Source organism: Electrona antarctica, assembly GCF_951216825.1.
Source record: "Electrona antarctica genome assembly, chromosome: 15".
In the NCBI taxonomy this organism is placed as follows: domain Eukaryota; kingdom Metazoa; phylum Chordata; class Actinopteri; order Myctophiformes; family Myctophidae; genus Electrona; species Electrona antarctica.
In genome coordinates, this window is record NC_136796.1 from 46,943,027 (window position 1) to 46,959,626 (window position 16,600).

General features: G+C 47.2%; 1 protein-coding gene and 1 long non-coding RNA gene across 2 annotated transcripts in view; one reads left to right on the forward strand and one right to left on the reverse strand.

Moving 5' to 3' along the window:
* The window catches only part of LOC306938919, a 134,045-nt gene that overhangs the window by 79,740 nt on the left and 37,705 nt on the right, over positions 1 to 16,600 (forward strand). The gene's annotated exons all lie outside the window — the stretch shown is intronic.
* The window catches only part of LOC306938666 (NACHT, LRR and PYD domains-containing protein 3-like), a gene marked incomplete at its 5' end in the record, with an annotated part of 98,349 nt that overhangs the window by 77,796 nt on the left and 3,953 nt on the right, over positions 1 to 16,600 (reverse strand). Inside the window, one exon of the mRNA XM_079522933.1 lies at positions 12,032 to 12,172. Coding sequence (XP_079379059.1) covers positions 12,032 to 12,172 — 141 coding nt within the window. The remainder of the gene's footprint in view (positions 1 to 12,031; positions 12,173 to 16,600) is intronic.

Below are 16,600 nucleotides of genomic sequence, written 5' to 3' on the forward strand. Positions count from 1 at the left end.
CGAAAGCAAGATCCTTGACCCAATTACAGCCACTGCATCTTACCTTTTAATTAAAGTAAAAGTAGTCTGAGGAAAAGGAACAGTTCTGTTCCCCGGACACTGTTTTGGGATATTTTGGCTGAGATGGCTCTGTTAGTCAAGTCTCAAGTCAGCGTGGAGATTACCCGGCGGTCAGAGCCGGATTTACCTTGCTGAGGGCCCCCGGGCTGGAGCAAATTTGAGGGCCCCCCTTGGGGCGCGCGGCGAAGCCGCGCGTCCCGCGATTTGGCCGAGCGGCGCAGCCGCGAGGCCGAAAAAAATTTGGGCTATTTTGTTTTCATTTTGGGGTACCCAGGCCCCTAAAAAGAGAGGCAGGCAGGCAGAAGCTCTCAATGGTTTAACCATAATACAACTAAATACAATAACAATACACACATTTCACTTGAATTGGATTTCACTTTACAATTTTATAATTCAAAAAAAAAAAATATATATATATATTTTTATTTTTTATTTTTTTTTGGGGGCCCCCTAGTCGGGGGCCCCCGGGCTTCAGCCCACCCTAGCCCAACGGTAAGTCCGGCTCTGCCGGCGGTGTTGCTGCCCCTCCGCTCCCTCCCGGCTCATGGCTCTTTACAGACGGGCCGGCGGTACACAGACAGCAGCCTCTCCGCTGACCATGTAAAGCCCAACACACACCGTCTGTGAACGCCGCGCGTCAAAACAGCCGCCTCCATTATTTTCAATGAACCTATCCCACACCGGCGGCGTCAGACGCGCGCTGGCGAGCGTCCACGCCTCGCCTGACGCTCCGATACGCCGCTGTTCTATTTTCCAGGCTTTGCCGCACGGCCTCCATCCGGGTACCGCGTCCCACAGGATGCGGTAGCGCTCCGCGTCCTGTGGGTGTTGCTGTGCGGCTATGACGCGCGGCAATACTGTGCCGCGTCGCTGCGCACCCGCTTCACAGACGGTGTGTGTTGGGCTTCAGTGTAGTGTTGCCAGGCCCGGTTCTTCCTACAGGCCGACGAAGCGGCGGCTTCGAGCGCCATAGGGGAGGGGCGCCAAAAAACAAACAAAAAAAAAAAACATTTTTTTTTTTTAACATTTTTTTTTTTTTAACATTTTTTTTTTTTTTTTACTCTGTCCCAACTCTGTCTGCCCAGTGTCCCCCCAGTGCCTCCCCAGTACCTCCCCAGTGTCTCCCCAGTGCCAGTGTCCCCCCAGTGCCTCCAGAGAGCCTCCCCAGTGTCCCCACAGTGCCTCCCCAATGGACCCCCAGTGCCTCCACAGTGTCCCCACTGTCCCCCCAGTGCCTCCACAGTGTCTCCTCAACTTTTTGGGACAGAGTAAAAAAGAAAAAAAAGGGGGGGAGGGGGCAATCTGGCGCCTGGGGCGCCAGATTGCTCAGGACCGGCCCTGAGTGTTGCCCTGGTCCAGTGCTTACAGCGAGTCTCGCTGTAAGCACTGGACCAGGGCTAGTGTTGCTGCAGGAGTGTGAATGAACCGTGCGATCACTGGAACAAAGCCACCGTATTAGCATTTCAATACCTGTTCTGTGAACACCGTAAAGGTGTGTGCAAAATGACCAGGGGAGGGGAGCTTCAGCCTTCAGTCAGTGGGTGCTATTTGGCTTACTATTGTGTCAGTGGGTGCTTAAGCCCTCAAGCACTCCCGCCGTTGCGCGCCGTTATATTAATTTTCCAATGTGAATTTCACCCAGATTGGACTGTTCAGCGGTAGCATGAACAGAACCCATTCTATCCATTTCTTTCAATCGCCTGTATCTCCTATTCCTTGTCCCAGATGGCATTTTTGGTCAAAACAGCGTTTCTTTGACGGCACAGAGCTGACGATCTAGAGCTCTCCGGAGCTCCGGCCTGGATTCACATTGTAAACAAGGCCCGGCTAGCTGTGTGAAAACTCCTAACTTAACACTTTGATTGCTACAGGGTCTCGGCAGGCCTATTTTGATGTTGCTACCGTTTAACATTGCACAAAGGCCTTGTTCGGGGGCCCACAGCAAAATGTTCTCTTATAGCGAGAATCACACGCATACATCAAAAGAAAGCTGAACTTGTCCACTTCAATTTAAAAAATACATTTTGATTTTACCATGTTCCATTCTGGAGATATTGACCTTTTTGCAACACCTGCATTTGCCTGGAAGTGGTTATCTTGAACAGCGAGCAGAGTTATGGATGGTTTAAAGTCAGAGACATTGACAGGCAGATATAAAATTGAACCCAATAAATATCCTATACATCCTATACACCGAATGAAAGCCCTGAATGTGTACTTTTACGAGGAAAACAGTATACATTGATCCCATCTACAGTTAGACAGTAATTGGTTATTGAATGCAGCTTGTGCCCACCAGATAACTTCAGAGAAGACATGGACGTGAACTCCTCAATATTCACAAAATAAGGCCTATAGCGACATATAAATACTATATACCGTATGAAAAAGAAGACTCTCTGCTTTCATAAGAAAAAAACTTCTACTGTAGTAATAATAAAAATCACACCCATGTGAAGTGAGTGGTGCAACTCTGTCCCATATTCTGTTCTCTGCTTATTCAATACAGCTCGCTATATACGGACTGAGGCAGAAAGTCATGTAAACCTTTTATTTACAGTTTGGTCTGTAAACTTCTACTGTAATAATAAAAATCACACCCCTGTGAAGTGAGCGGTGCAACTGTTCTCTACAGTTGCACCGCGCAAAATGATGATGATTGCCTCCATAGATATATATAAACATCTATGATTGCCTCGCCTCGCCTAATCTATCTCACTGCTTTCATTGTCTTGATCGCAGTAACATTTGGGGGGGGGGGGGGGGGGGGTCATGGGCACATTGGGCAGCAAACGTCTTGATCCGTACAGCTATAAAAAGTCCCATTCCACCGTTCGGTTCAGAACTATAGTATAACGGTGAGACGCGTTGTCATCATCAGCTGATTTTGTTTTTCAAGCTAGTATAGGGGAACATGCCTGGACATGCAGCTTTATTGGGGGCGATGGAGGAAAAAAAAGCTTCCAGAGAGGTGCTAAGCCCGGCTGTGCTGTCGACGACAAGGAAAAAATGACTTCCACAGATCACAACAGTGACAACACCACGGTTTAGGACGCGGAAAAGTTCGTTATACATTACACCCGGGTCGATTACGTCCCCGACGCGTTCATTGCGGTCTTATCACTACAATTATAATGAATAAAAAAGCGTTACAATCACACGTCCGAGCGATCTCCGATTATGACGGCTCTGCATGGCGATACGTGATCCCCCAACGGTAGACTGTCTGTTGTCATGGCGGCCCCTCTCGATACTGTAGTTCGTTTGTTAGTTCGTAGTATTGTAGGCTCGGGGATCGTTTGGTCGCTACAGTATGAAGAAGGAAACATGCATCTGTCCATGTGTGTTGCAGACGTTATGCAAGCAATGCCGATCTGGTGCAGATCATGTGTAGGCAGCGTAACAGCGTTCCGTTCATCATGTTTTTTTCCGAGACACAGAGCCCTCGTCTCGCAAGGCCCTCCTCCTGCAGGAGAAACAGGAGGGGAGGGGGGAATCGAGTATTATAGTGTTGGGTGAAAGCCAATAGGTGGAGGCTCTGGGTGGAGGAAAGCCTGGTGAGGCGAGGTTAGGTGAAATTTGATTCTTTTCACACACCGACTAGATCGGCATGGGCGCATCCATTTTACACTGGCTTCTACACGTAAAGCGGCCCGCCCTCCTGTTTTCAGGGGTTTTTTCTGATCACGTGAGCGGGACTAAGCAGCAATGACAGGGGGATGGTTCTTCATTGTCCGGGTGGGTAAAAAGTGATTAGAACGTATGGATACGTGGTTCGCACCGGACGTTTGATTAATTGATAACGTATTGATACGCGATTAGCGTTCGCTGTGTTAAGACTACTGTTTGTGGAGCGGAAATGGCGGCTTTTCAAAATAAGAGCTCAAATTAAAAAAAATTTGGCATGAATTAGATCCTAATTTTTCAATAAATGGTAGCGGTCTAAGTGTTAAGGGTGTGTTATTTAAATGACGGTCTGTTTCAGCTGCGACATTTATCAAATATCCGAGCAAATGAACGCTAGGACCAGCTGTATAGGATCACTTGATAAATCTCACGTGGACAATGGTGTACGCCACGGTTAAGAAAAGAAATTAAGGCAGGATATACACTCTTTTTTTCCCTTTTTTTTCTTATTGCCACAGCCCATAGCCATATAAAACCACAGACTTTATTCCAAATGAAGTCCAAATCTTAAAAAAACAACTTTGGGATTAATAAAGTGACAACTTTTACAATATCTCCATTACCATTATCCAAATGAATTCCTTATCATTTTATTTTATTTTTTTACATTTTACAAAAATTGCTCTTTTGCAATGTGAAATGCCACCGAATTCTTAATTATTTTCCTTGTCTTTATGGGCACACTTGTGAAAGCTGCATGCTTTTATTGTGAAGGAAAACGTTTCTGAATGTTCTCAGAGCCTGCATATCTCTGCATGCTGAAAATATCTGATCTACAAGCTCACAACGCGCCGCGGACACGACACGTTGTGAGCTTGTAGATCAGCTACTTTCAGCACGGAACACAAGTACGACGAAGAATAAATCAGGCATCACTGTGCTTCACTCACTGTGGAAGAGAGATGTCTTTTGTTGTCCATTCGTGGCGATATTATGGACCAGGACACGTACCTCCTCGGTGCAAAAATAACCAACTAAGCTATAGGAAGCTATTTTTCGTGGCACATTATGTTTAATCAAACAACAACAAGTTTCCTCAGTGTTTGTGTTGGGAGTTGGGACAGTGTCTGTCTGCGTGCTGCGTGCATGAGTGGGCGATGCGCGCTCCAGCGACGGCTGAGAAAGATTAGTTAATTTGTGTCGGATAAGGATTTATTGGTTGGTTTTCCACAAGATATTAGGCATGTTTAGGGTGTGTTTTATCGCTGGGATTTCGCCTGGAAGGCTCTATGGAAACACTCACTCTTGAACGAAGTTGAATGTGAGAAAGTGACGTTCACACACGGCAGAAATGCGTGTGTGAACGTATTCACATTGACGCGTTCACAATGACGTTCATCAAGCAGAAATACAGTACGTTCAGTTTACGTTCACCCGAAATATGAACGAGTTTGTGAACGATCGTTCTTTGAACGCGTTCGGGTACAACACTGGTCATAGACCAATTATTTGTTTACAAACATTGGGACTGGGAACACGGCTGACTGTTTCATGTAATCAATTCCCAACAGATCTCCAAACCTGTTGTTTTTGGGAGCGCTGGTTTCAATCCATCCACCCTATAGGAGACATTTATACTTCAAAGCCCAACAGTATTGCGCACAGAGAACAGCTGATATACAAGCTCGCATCGCAGATGCGACTGTTGTGAGCGTAGAGGTCTGCGTGCGCGACACCATCGCGGGACGAAGCATAAATTATACTTGGACTGCAGGTGTGTGTGCAGCCGTGCACAAACAGGCTCTGCTGCCGTGATCATGAGTGCACCTCCCGTTCTTATAACAGCGACTGGAGGTGTGGTTTTGAGGACAACTGTTTTGAATTGCTATTATTGTTCAAACACAACAGAAACCATGGATTATATATTTCAAGGTCGAGAGATCACAATAAAAATCCTAATCATTCTTCCTCCACACTGGGATAAAAACAGCATCTGAAAGTTTGATGGGGCATTTTTTACACGTGAGTGCAGTTAGAACTTTTCCATTGCATCTTATGAGAGGAAGGGTTCTTCTGCTGCCTTTATGCGCGCGCATGTTGTTTCCTATCAGTGTGACGTTGTCTGTTAAGGCGTCTATAGTGTGTATATTACAGGAGGATTCACATACTCTCTGCGTGGAGGTACAGGTTCATTACTGAAGTTGAGAGGAGGATCATTAGACCAGTCACTCTTCATAGACACACAGCTGGCTGTTGGAGACTCTGGTCTGTGGTGAACACTTCTGGAATCATAAGAAGAATATTATATTGTAACATACAAAGAATGTCAATCCTCATACATTTGTCTTTTGTATCACAAACTGCTGTGAAAGAGTCTGTCATTGTGATATATACCCCCTGGTGGTCAGATGGACACATTACCCATGATTCACCCTCAGTGGCTACAGTATGAATGCCTTGTGACATTTATGTATCTGATATACCTGTAATATTAATGACTTGCTTTAAGGTGACTGCCTCATTTCAAGGCCTAAGGGCTTTACAATGAGTAAATATAAATGTATATCTCCAAAATATTTCAGCTGTTCCCACTACAGATATAAAATGTATTGATCTTCAGACTGCATGTATGCATCCGAAACTTGACTATGCAAAGGTACTGATTAATGAGGACTCTCCTGATGTCTTTGTCTTAAAAAACCCAAGATTCAGATATTGCCTTAAATGGCTAGAACCTCTTTAGAATGCACAGAAAGTCTAAAGCTGGTGGTGTAGTAATTTGCCATTTTAAAGGATTTAAATAACAGAACAATGGTTTTTGTGAGATCAAATTCTGACTTGAAAACGGACAATTCATTCACAGACCCTGACATAGCTTTTAACAAATGTTCTTGTATTTTTGAGTGGTGTAAACCACTCCTACAACTGGCTTTGTTAGTTTACGTGTCTGTCTGTCCGTCTGTCTGTCTGTACCAAAAAAAATGAGCATGGTTACTATGGTCACCCAGTTCACACGGGTGTGATTTCATTACGTCTGACATTACGTCAGACCACAGCTGATCAGTCTATATAAGACCTTACACCACTCAGTTCACACGGGTGTGATTTTTAACCCTATCACTGAGAAGTGGTGAAGACTTCTGGAATCATAGACAAATATATTACTACAATTATTATGTTTCTTTTCTTTTATGAACTTTGTGGAATATGTTTTAATGTGTCTTTACTTATATAGAGTATTGTATGTCTTTAAATGCACTGAGCTGGATTGCTGCTCAATTTTGTTGTTCTGTACAATGACAAATATTCTGATTCTGATGTATTAGTAACACTCATTGGAAATGTAGCGACACAACTAACACTAGCGATGAAATAATGTAAATGGCAGAAATGGAGTGCGTCATTATGCCTGTATATATTATTATTATTATTATTATTATTAAAGGACCAAGCAGTCCTGAAAGGACTTGGTCCTTTTTTGGAATTGTAGTTTATTTTCTTCCGCCAAAAATAGCAGTTCTGGCTGAACTGTGCAGTCGGTTTTCACGAAATTTGGAGATATGGTAGAGGGCCATGCCAAACGGTGAGGATGCGAAGCCCACAACCATTGGCCAAAGGGTGGCGCTATATTGAAAATGCAAACTTTGACCACGCGTAGCTCATGAACCTTTTGACCGTTGGCAATGAAACCTCGACACACATAACCATAACCATAACATACCATGCATGTCCTCCTTCTCTCCTCTATCCCCAGACGAGGTCCTGAAACTAGTCACATCCACTAGACCTACCACCTGTCCTCTCGACCCCGCCCCGTCTCCAATCTTCCAGACCATCGCACCTGACCTGCTCCCCTTCATCACCTCCATTATCAACACCTCAGTAACCTCAGGCTGCGTCCCATCTGCCTTCAAGTCAGCCAGGGTATCACCACTCCTCAAAAAACCAACTCTTGACCCCTCAGATGTCAAGAACTACAGACCGGTATCACTCCTTTCCTTTCTTGTCTCTAACCAGCTTTCTCTCCATCTCTCACAGAACAACCTGCTGGATCCCAACCAGTCAGGATTCAAGAAGGCACACTCCACGGAAACTGCACTCCTCGCAGTCACAGAAGCACTACATGCTGCCCAGGCTGCTTCCCACTCCGCAGTCCTGATTCTCCTAGACCTATCGGCGGCATTTGACTGGTTTGACTGGTGAACCACCAGCTGCTCCTAGGCACCCTAGCTGATCTAGGCATCGGCGGGACGGCGCTGAAGTGGTTCTCCTCCTACCTCTCTGACCGGACTTACCAGGTTTCTTGGAAAGGTTTGCTATCATTCCCCCGCACCCTCCAAACTGGGGTCCCACAGGGATCTGTACTTGGTGCCCTCCTCTTCTCACTGTACACTAAATCCCTTGGCACCATCATCTCGGCTCACAATATATCCTATCACTGCTATGCCGATGACACACAACTGTTTCTATCCTTCCCCCCCTCTGCCACCCAGGAAGAAGAGCGCATCACTGCATGCCTGGCCGACATCTCACAGTGGATGTCTTCCAACCACCTCAAGCTGAACCCAGACAAGACTCAGCTTCTGTTCTTCCCAGCTAAGTCCTGCCCTATGCGGGAGCTAACTATCTCCGTAGACAACGCCCTGGTAAAGTCTGTCCCGACAGCCAGGAACCTTGGTGTTGTCCTGGACAGTCAGCTCTCGTTCAAAACACACATCACAGCTGTCACTAGATCCTGTAGGTTTACACTCTACAACATACGACGAATTAGACCGTTCCTCACGAGTCAGCCCAGCTCCTAATCCAGACAACAGTCTTGTCAAAACTTGACTATTGTAACTCCCTCCTTACTGGCCTGCCGGCATGTGCACTTAAGCCCCTCCAACTGATCCAAAATGCCGCAGCCCGCTTGGTCTTCAACCAGCCAAAATTCTCACACGTCACCCCCCTTCTCCGCTCCCTCCATTGGCTCCCGGTCGCTGCCCGCACAGAATACAAAACTCTGATGCTGGCATTCAAAGCAACCAAAGGCATGGCCCCCCATATCTCACAAGTATGATCGTACCCTACAAACCCTCCCGCGCACTCAGATCAGCCAACGCAGGGAAGCTGGAGGTACCTTCACTAAAAACGCCGGGACAACGCTCCACACGTCCCAAACTCTTCTCCCTTCTGGCTCCAAAACTATGGAATGCACTTCCCATCACAGTCAGAACTGCAGCCTCACTCCCAATCTTCCGCCGTAGTCTGAAAACCCACCTCTTCAGACTCCACCATGGCCCGTAGCACTTGCCCTAGCCTAGCCCCTTAGATAGCACATTATGTAGACTTAGATAGTATTTTAAACAGACTTATAGCTTGTTACGTAGACAGCTCTAGAATTGCACTTTATGTAGTCATAGCACTTTATAGTACACATGTATAATATATGATATAGTATAGTATGTATAGTTTACATAGATACTCCACTGTTACGTTCTTAGTTTACGCATGATTCATGATAACTACTTTTTATATATGTGATGTATGCCATGCTTTTGTTATTGCTTAATGTAAGTCGCTCTGGATTAAGAGCGTCTGCTAAATGCCTAAATTGTAAAATTGTAAATTGTATGCGTCTCCTCATGCCGAACAAGTTCTGTGCTGTTACTTTTGACCTCTGACCTCTAGATCACCCGCCATTTTGAATTATATGAAAATCAATTAAAATGCATCTCCTCTCAGGATCTTTGATCAAAATGCACGAAAACTTCTACACGTGAACTTTGGACCTATATGGACATGGGAAAGTATAGTACGTTTTTTTAAGTGAAAGAATGAAGGTTTTATGAGCCAATGAAAATTGCCGTTTTGTGAAGTTTTGTCTTTACTTTGTTCTGTTGTAGTGCCTGTGGCTTTGCTGACCTCTGCTGGTCTAAAGTGCCTCACCTGTCAATCACCTGAGAGTTCTGGCTGCCACACCCTTAGTCAGCTGTTCTTGATTAGTTGCAGGCTATATAAGTGGACCTGTGGCCAGCAGCTCATTGTCTCCCAAACACCCAAACTGAACTGTTGTGTTCCCTTTTTGTTGCTGTTATTAGTTAAGTTTCAGATGGGCTGTTCGTAAGTATTCTTGTCCATCAGTCCCTGTTTTGCAATGCAGGATTTTAAATAAATGTGTAATATCTTTGTAAACTTTTGATCTGACATTGTGTCCTTTTATGTTAGCCCTTGGTTGAGCCAAGTTTAAAGGTGTAGTGAAATGAAAAATAAGTTTTTCACACTTTTAGACCATATCCGTGGTCATCATATGGGCATACCTAACAATGGATGCCAAAAAAACGAGAAAATTCTCATTTTTGTGTGTTTTTATATCAAACGTCCATAAAAATATATTTTTTATTACTTCCTGAAAACGAAAACGTGCTGCGTGATGACGTGTCGAGGCCCACATCGATAAAAGCCAATAAAAATGAAGCTCACCCGTTTAATTCCCCATATCTCCGCATCCGTCCAGCACAGGCTGCACAGCTGCTACTGATTACAAACATCTTCCGTTTTTATTCCCATTCAAGATAACATCCAGGGAGTGTATTACTCGGTTTCAACTTAATCATCACGCTAAAAAATGTATCTGAAAACATTATAGGGTAGAAATAAGCCACATAAGAGTAAACAGGTAAAGCTGGACGACTATCTGATTTGTAAACAAACATCCACACGCTGTCCTGCGTAGCATAGCAGCAGCATAGCTACGGCCCCTAGCTACCGTCCCATCCCCTGAAGGGATGCAACGCTCTGATTGGTTCAGAAACTTCATAGCGGTGTTTCAACTTGAAACTTCACAATAAATGTCCACCATTTCCGTTTCACTACACCTTTAAAGGGCCGTAACAATGCTAGAAACTGATTTGTTTAGTGAGAAACATGTATAAAGAACTTGATCCTGATCAAATCAGGTTCTTTACTCATGAATTGATAGATTATTTGATGTTGTACAACAGTGATTTTGAAACAAAGACTGATTTGGACACCTGGCCTTTCAGTTCAGGTTGTTTGTGTCCTGAAAGGATTCCCTTGCATGGATGGTTCTGGTACCCAGACCTGGCGAGCCGACCCGGAACTCTGAACTCCCCCCCCCCCCCCCCCCCCCCCCCCCTCAGATTTGAACCCATGGGTTCAAATCTGAGTCTTCAAGAACCCTTATCTGCCTCCCACTATAAAAAGTCGACCCTGTCACAATTCCATGGTCTTTTTCTCAAGTTTAGTCATCCATGTTTCTTGTGCATATTATTAAGGGACCAAGAAGTCACGAAGGCCAAAGGGGGGCGCAATAGCAATATTTTGAAAATGAAACCTTTGAACAGTCGTAACTCATGCCTCGTTTGGCCAAAAGTGCACTTGTTTCCACATGTCCCTTGACTCATGGGGAACACATCTGTCACTTTGACAAGTAAGCTCCGCCCTCAGATTTTTCACCATTTTGAGCAGTTTGAAAAAAGCTTATACCTGATTTTCTGCCCTGATTTTTGAGCAACTTGTGTGAAATGTTCTACACACAATCTATGGACCATTATCTGAAATCCCACTTTAAGATAAGTTTGTACGTGAACACATGAACAGCACACACACACTGTAGAAATGGATAATGACATGCCCAAAACGAGGACACACATACTAATACAAATAGTATGCCAAATACACTGAATGATGTTACTGTTTACAATGAAAAAACCGGATAGCTCAGTCAGTAGAGCTCTTGCCTTTGGACCACAAGGTTGTTCATTCAAATCCGGGTACTGACAACTCAGCTCGTCAGTCTTATTTGTGCATATTGTTCTTATTGCGTATCGTCTTCTTTCTTGGTCCCGCCTTATCGCTGCTTGCAGCTATATTTATTATTATTATTATTATTATGTGGATCGCAACAACAGTGCTCCTCCAAGGTCTGCATGTTATGTGTGCGTGACGTCCACTGTCTGTCTGTCCACCCACTAGGCAATTTGAATATAAGATATAGATATGACTTATTTTCTATTTATGTTATTCTAGTGTTGTATATAGTGAGTATTCACATACTGTGTGTGTGGAGGTACAGGTTCATTACTGAAGTTGAGAGGAGGATCATTAGACCAGTCACTCTTCATAGACACACAGCTGGCTGTTGGAGACTCTGGTCTGTGGTGAACACGTATGTCAATCCTCCTATGTTTGTCCTTTGGATCACAAACTGTTGTGAAAGAGCCTGAAAGAGTTGGTCATTGTGTGAAAGAGTCCGTAATACAATACAATACAAGCTGGTCACATCCAGCTTCACATACCAGAGGAATTGAACACTGGCCAATAGCAAGACTGCCTGACTCACCGAGTGAAGGGAAGAGGGGCCTCTCCATGAAGCCTTGCGGAGGAGAATGTTGCTACTTCTGCACTCTTCTCGGCTGTGGTGAGTTGCTTGATGAGAGCGCTGATCCTCGGCCCCACTACCCTGCCCGGCAACACATGGCTTCTGTTGGGAGAGGGACATAATCATTTATTCATTTAATATGTCTGTTTCGTTTTCTGAAATCCAAGGTGTCGCCTTCAACCTGCCTTTCATTTGTCCGTTCGTTCATTCATTCGTTCTTTCGTTCATTTGTTTGTTCATTCATTTTTATGCTGTGCTGACCTGGTAGAGAACTACCCACCGGCTGTCAGAGAAAGAATAGACACCTGTCAGTTGTCACGAGTAGTGTGTGCTGGTAATGTGATGGGCAGTGACTCAGGGGTAGTGGTAATGTGATGGGCAGTGACTCAGGGGTAGTGGTAATGTGATGGGCAGTGACTCAGGGGTAGTGGTAATGTGATGGGCAGTGACTCAGGGGTAGTGGTAATGTGATGGGCAGTGACTCAGGGGTAGTGGTAATGTGAGGGGCAGTGACTCAGGGGTAGAGTGGTAATGTGAGGGACAGTGACTCAGGGGTAGAGTTGGTAATGTGAGGGGCAGTGACTCAGGGGTAGAGTTGGTAATGTGAGGGGCAGTGACTCAGGGGTAGTGGTAATGTGAGGGGCAGTGACTCAGGGGTAGTGGTAATGTGAGGGGCAGTGACTCAGGGGTAGTGGTAATGTGAGGGGCAGTGACTCAGGGGTAGAGGTAATGTGAGGGGCAGTGACTCAGGGGTAGAGGTAATGTGAGGGGCAGTGACTCAGGGGTAGTGGTAATGTGAGGGGCAGTGACTCAGGGGTAGAGTTGGTAATGTGAGGGGCAGTGACTCAGGGGTAGAGTTGGTAATGTGAGGGGCAGTGACTCAGGGGTAGAGTGGTAAGTTGAGGGGCAGTGACTCAGGGGTAGAGTTGGTAATGCGAGGGGCAGTGACTCAGGGGTAGTGGTAATGTGAGGGGCAGTGACTCAGGGGTAGAGTTGGTAATGTGAGGGGCAGTGACTCAGGGGTAGTGGTAATGTGAGGGGCAGTGACTCAGGGGTAGTGGCAATGTGAGGGACAGTGACTCAGGGGTAGAGTTGGTAATGTGAGGGGCAGTGACTCAGGGGTAGTGGTAATGTGAGGGGCAGTGACTCAGGGGTAGTGGTAATGTGAGGGGCAGTGACTCAGGGGTAGTGGTAATGTGAGGGACAGTGACTCAGGGGTAGTGGTAATGTGAGGGGCAGTGACTCAGGGGTAGAGTTGGTAATGTGAGGGGCAGTGACTCAGGGGTAGTGGTAATGTGAGGGGCAGTGACTCAGGGGTAGAGGTAATGTGATGGGCAGTGACTCAGGGGTAGTGGTAATGTGAGGGGCAGTGACTCAGGGGTAGAGGTAATGTGAGGTAGCCTGGCTAATAAGCCAGACTAATATCACACAACACTGTCGCGGTATATTAGTCTGGGACAGTGACTCAGGGGTAGAGTTGGTAATGTGAGGGGCAGTGACTCAGGGGTAGAGTTGGTAATGTGAGGGGCAGTGACTCAGGGGTAGTGGTAATGTGAGGGGCAGTGACTCAGGGGTAGTGGTAATGTGAGGGGCAGTGACTCAGGGGTAGAGGTAATGTGAGGGGCAGTGACTCAGGGGTAGAGGTAATGTGAGGGGCAGTGACTCAGGGGTAGTGGTAATGTGAGGGGCAGTGACTCAGGGGTAGAGGTAATGTGAGGGGCAGTGACTCAGGGGTAGAGTTGGTAATGTGAGGGGCAGTGACTCAGGGGTAGAGTGGTAAGTTGAGGGGCAGTGACTCAGGGGTAGAGTTGGTAATGCGAGGGGCAGTGACTCAGGGGTAGTGGTAATGTGAGGGGCAGTGACTCAGGGGTAGTGGTAATGTGAGGGGCAGTGACTCAGGGGTAGTGGCAATGTGAGGGACAGTGACTCAGGGGTAGAGTTGGTAATGTGAGGGGCAGTGACTCAGGGGTAGTGGTAATGTGAGGGGCAGTGACTCAGGGGTAGTGGTAATGTGAGGGGCAGTGACTCAGGGGTAGTGGTAATGTGAGGGACAGTGACTCAGGGGTAGTGGTAATGTGAGGGGCAGTGACTCAGGGGTAGAGTTGGTAATGTGAGGGGCAGTGACTCAGGGGTAGTGGTAATGTGAGGGGCAGTGACTCAGGGGTAGAGGTAATGTGATGGGCAGTGACTCAGGGGTAGTGGTAATGTGAGGGGCAGTGACTCAGGGGTAGAGGTAATGTGAGGTAGCCTGGCTAATAAGCCAGACTAATATCACACAACACTGTCGCGGTATATTAGTCTGGGCTGGCTCCACTTGGATTTCATTTCCCGGGGGGCGGGTTCAAACATTTTCTCTTTGACGCAATTGGTCAGAGCTACTGTCAGTCAAAAGTCTCAAGCATTGAACGTCACTGTACCAAAGCCCGCCCATATTGCATACCGTGTCCCGATTGGTCCGACCTGTTCTCGGTTGTAGGAAAGAGGCGTGCTACTGAGCCTCGCCAGACCGTAATCCACTGGTAGGCAATTTTTTTTTGCCAACGGCTGATTCGGTCTGGTTTATTAACCAGGCTAAATGTGAGGGGAAGTGACTCAGGGGTAGTGGTAATGTGAGGGGCAGTGACTCAGGGGTAGTGGTAATGTGAGGGGCAGTGACTCAGGGGTAGAGGTAATGTGAGGGGCAGTGACTCAGGGGTAGAGGTAATGTGAGGGGCAGTGACTCAGGGGTAGAGTGGTAATGTGAGGGACAGTGACTCAGGGGTAGAGTTGGTAATGTGAGGGGCAGTGACTCAGGGGTAGAGTTGGTAATGTGAGGGGCAGTGACTCAGGGGTAGAGTTGGTGATGCGAGGGGCAGTGACTCAGGGGTAGTGGTAATGTGAGGGGCAGTGACTCAGGGGTAGAGTTGGTAATGTGAGGGGCAGTGACTCAGGGGTAGTGGTAATGTGAGGGGCAGTGACTCAGGGGTAGTGGCAATGTGAGGGACAGTGACTCAGGGGTAGAGTTGGTAATGTGAGGGGCAGTGACTCAGGGGTAGTGGTAATGTGAGGGGCAGTGACTCAGGGGTAGTGGTAATGTGAGGGGCAGTGACTCAGGGGTAGTGGTAATGTGAGGGACAGTGACTCAGGGGTAGTGGTAATGTGAGGGGCAGTGACTCAGGGGTAGAGTTGGTAATGTGAGGGGCAGTGACTCAGGGGTAGTGGTAATGTGAGGGGCAGTGACTCAGGGGTAGAGGTAATGTGATGGGCAGTGACTCAGGGGTAGTGGTAATGTGAGGGGCAGTGACTCAGGGGTAGAGGTAATGTGAGGTAGCCTGGCTAATAAGCCAGACTAATATCACACAACACTGTCGCGGTATATTAGTCTGGGACAGTGACTCAGGGGTAGAGTTGGTAATGTGAGGGGCAGTGACTCAGGGGTAGAGTTGGTAATGTGAGGGGCAGTGACTCAGGGGTAGTGGTAATGTGAGGGGCAGTGACTCAGGGGTAGTGGTAATGTGAGGGGCAGTGACTCAGGGGTAGAGGTAATGTGAGGGGCAGTGACTCAGGGGTAGAGGTAATGTGAGGGGCAGTGACTCAGGGGTAGTGGTAATGTGAGGGGCAGTGACTCAGGGGTAGAGGTAATGTGAGGGGCAGTGACTCAGGGGTAGAGTTGGTAATGTGAGGGGCAGTGACTCAGGGGTAGAGTGGTAAGTTGAGGGGCAGTGACTCAGGGGTAGAGTTGGTAATGCGAGGGGCAGTGACTCAGGGGTAGTGGTAATGTGAGGGGCAGTGACTCAGGGGTAGTGGCAATGTGAGGGACAGTGACTCAGGGGTAGAGTTGGTAATGTGAGGGGCAGTGACTCAGGGGTAGTGGTAATGTGAGGGGCAGTGACTCAGGGGTAGTGGTAATGTGAGGGGCAGTGACTCAGGGGTAGTGGTAATGTGAGGGGCAGTGACTCAGGGGTAGAGGTAATGTGAGGGGCAGTGACTCAGGGGTAGTGGTAATGTGAGGGGCAGTGCCTCAGGGGTAGAGTTGGTATTGTGAGGGGCAGTGACTCAGGGGTAGAGTTGGTAATGTGAGGGGAAGTGACTCAGGGGTAGAGTTGGTAATGTGAGGGGCAGTGACTCAGGGGTAGAGTTGGTATTGTGAGGGGCAGTGCCTCAGGGGTAGAGTTGGTAATGTGAGGGGCAGTGACTCAGGGGTAGAGTTGGTATTGTGAGGGGCAGTGCCTCAGGGGTAGAGTTGGTAATGTGAGGGGCAGTGACTCAGGGGTAGAGTTGGTAATGTGAGGGGCAGTGACTCAGGGGTAGAGTTGGTAATGTGAGGGGCAGTGACTCAGGAGTAGAGTTGGTAATGTGAGGGGCAGTGACTCAGGGGTAGAGTTGGTAATGTGAGGGGCAGTGACTCAGGGGTAGAGTTGGTAATGTGACGGGCAGTGACTCAGGGGTAGTGGTAATGTGAGGGGCAGTGACTCAGGGGTAGAGTTGGTAATGTGAGGGGCAGTGACTCAGGGGGAGAGTTGGTAATGTGACGGGCAGTGACTCAGGGGT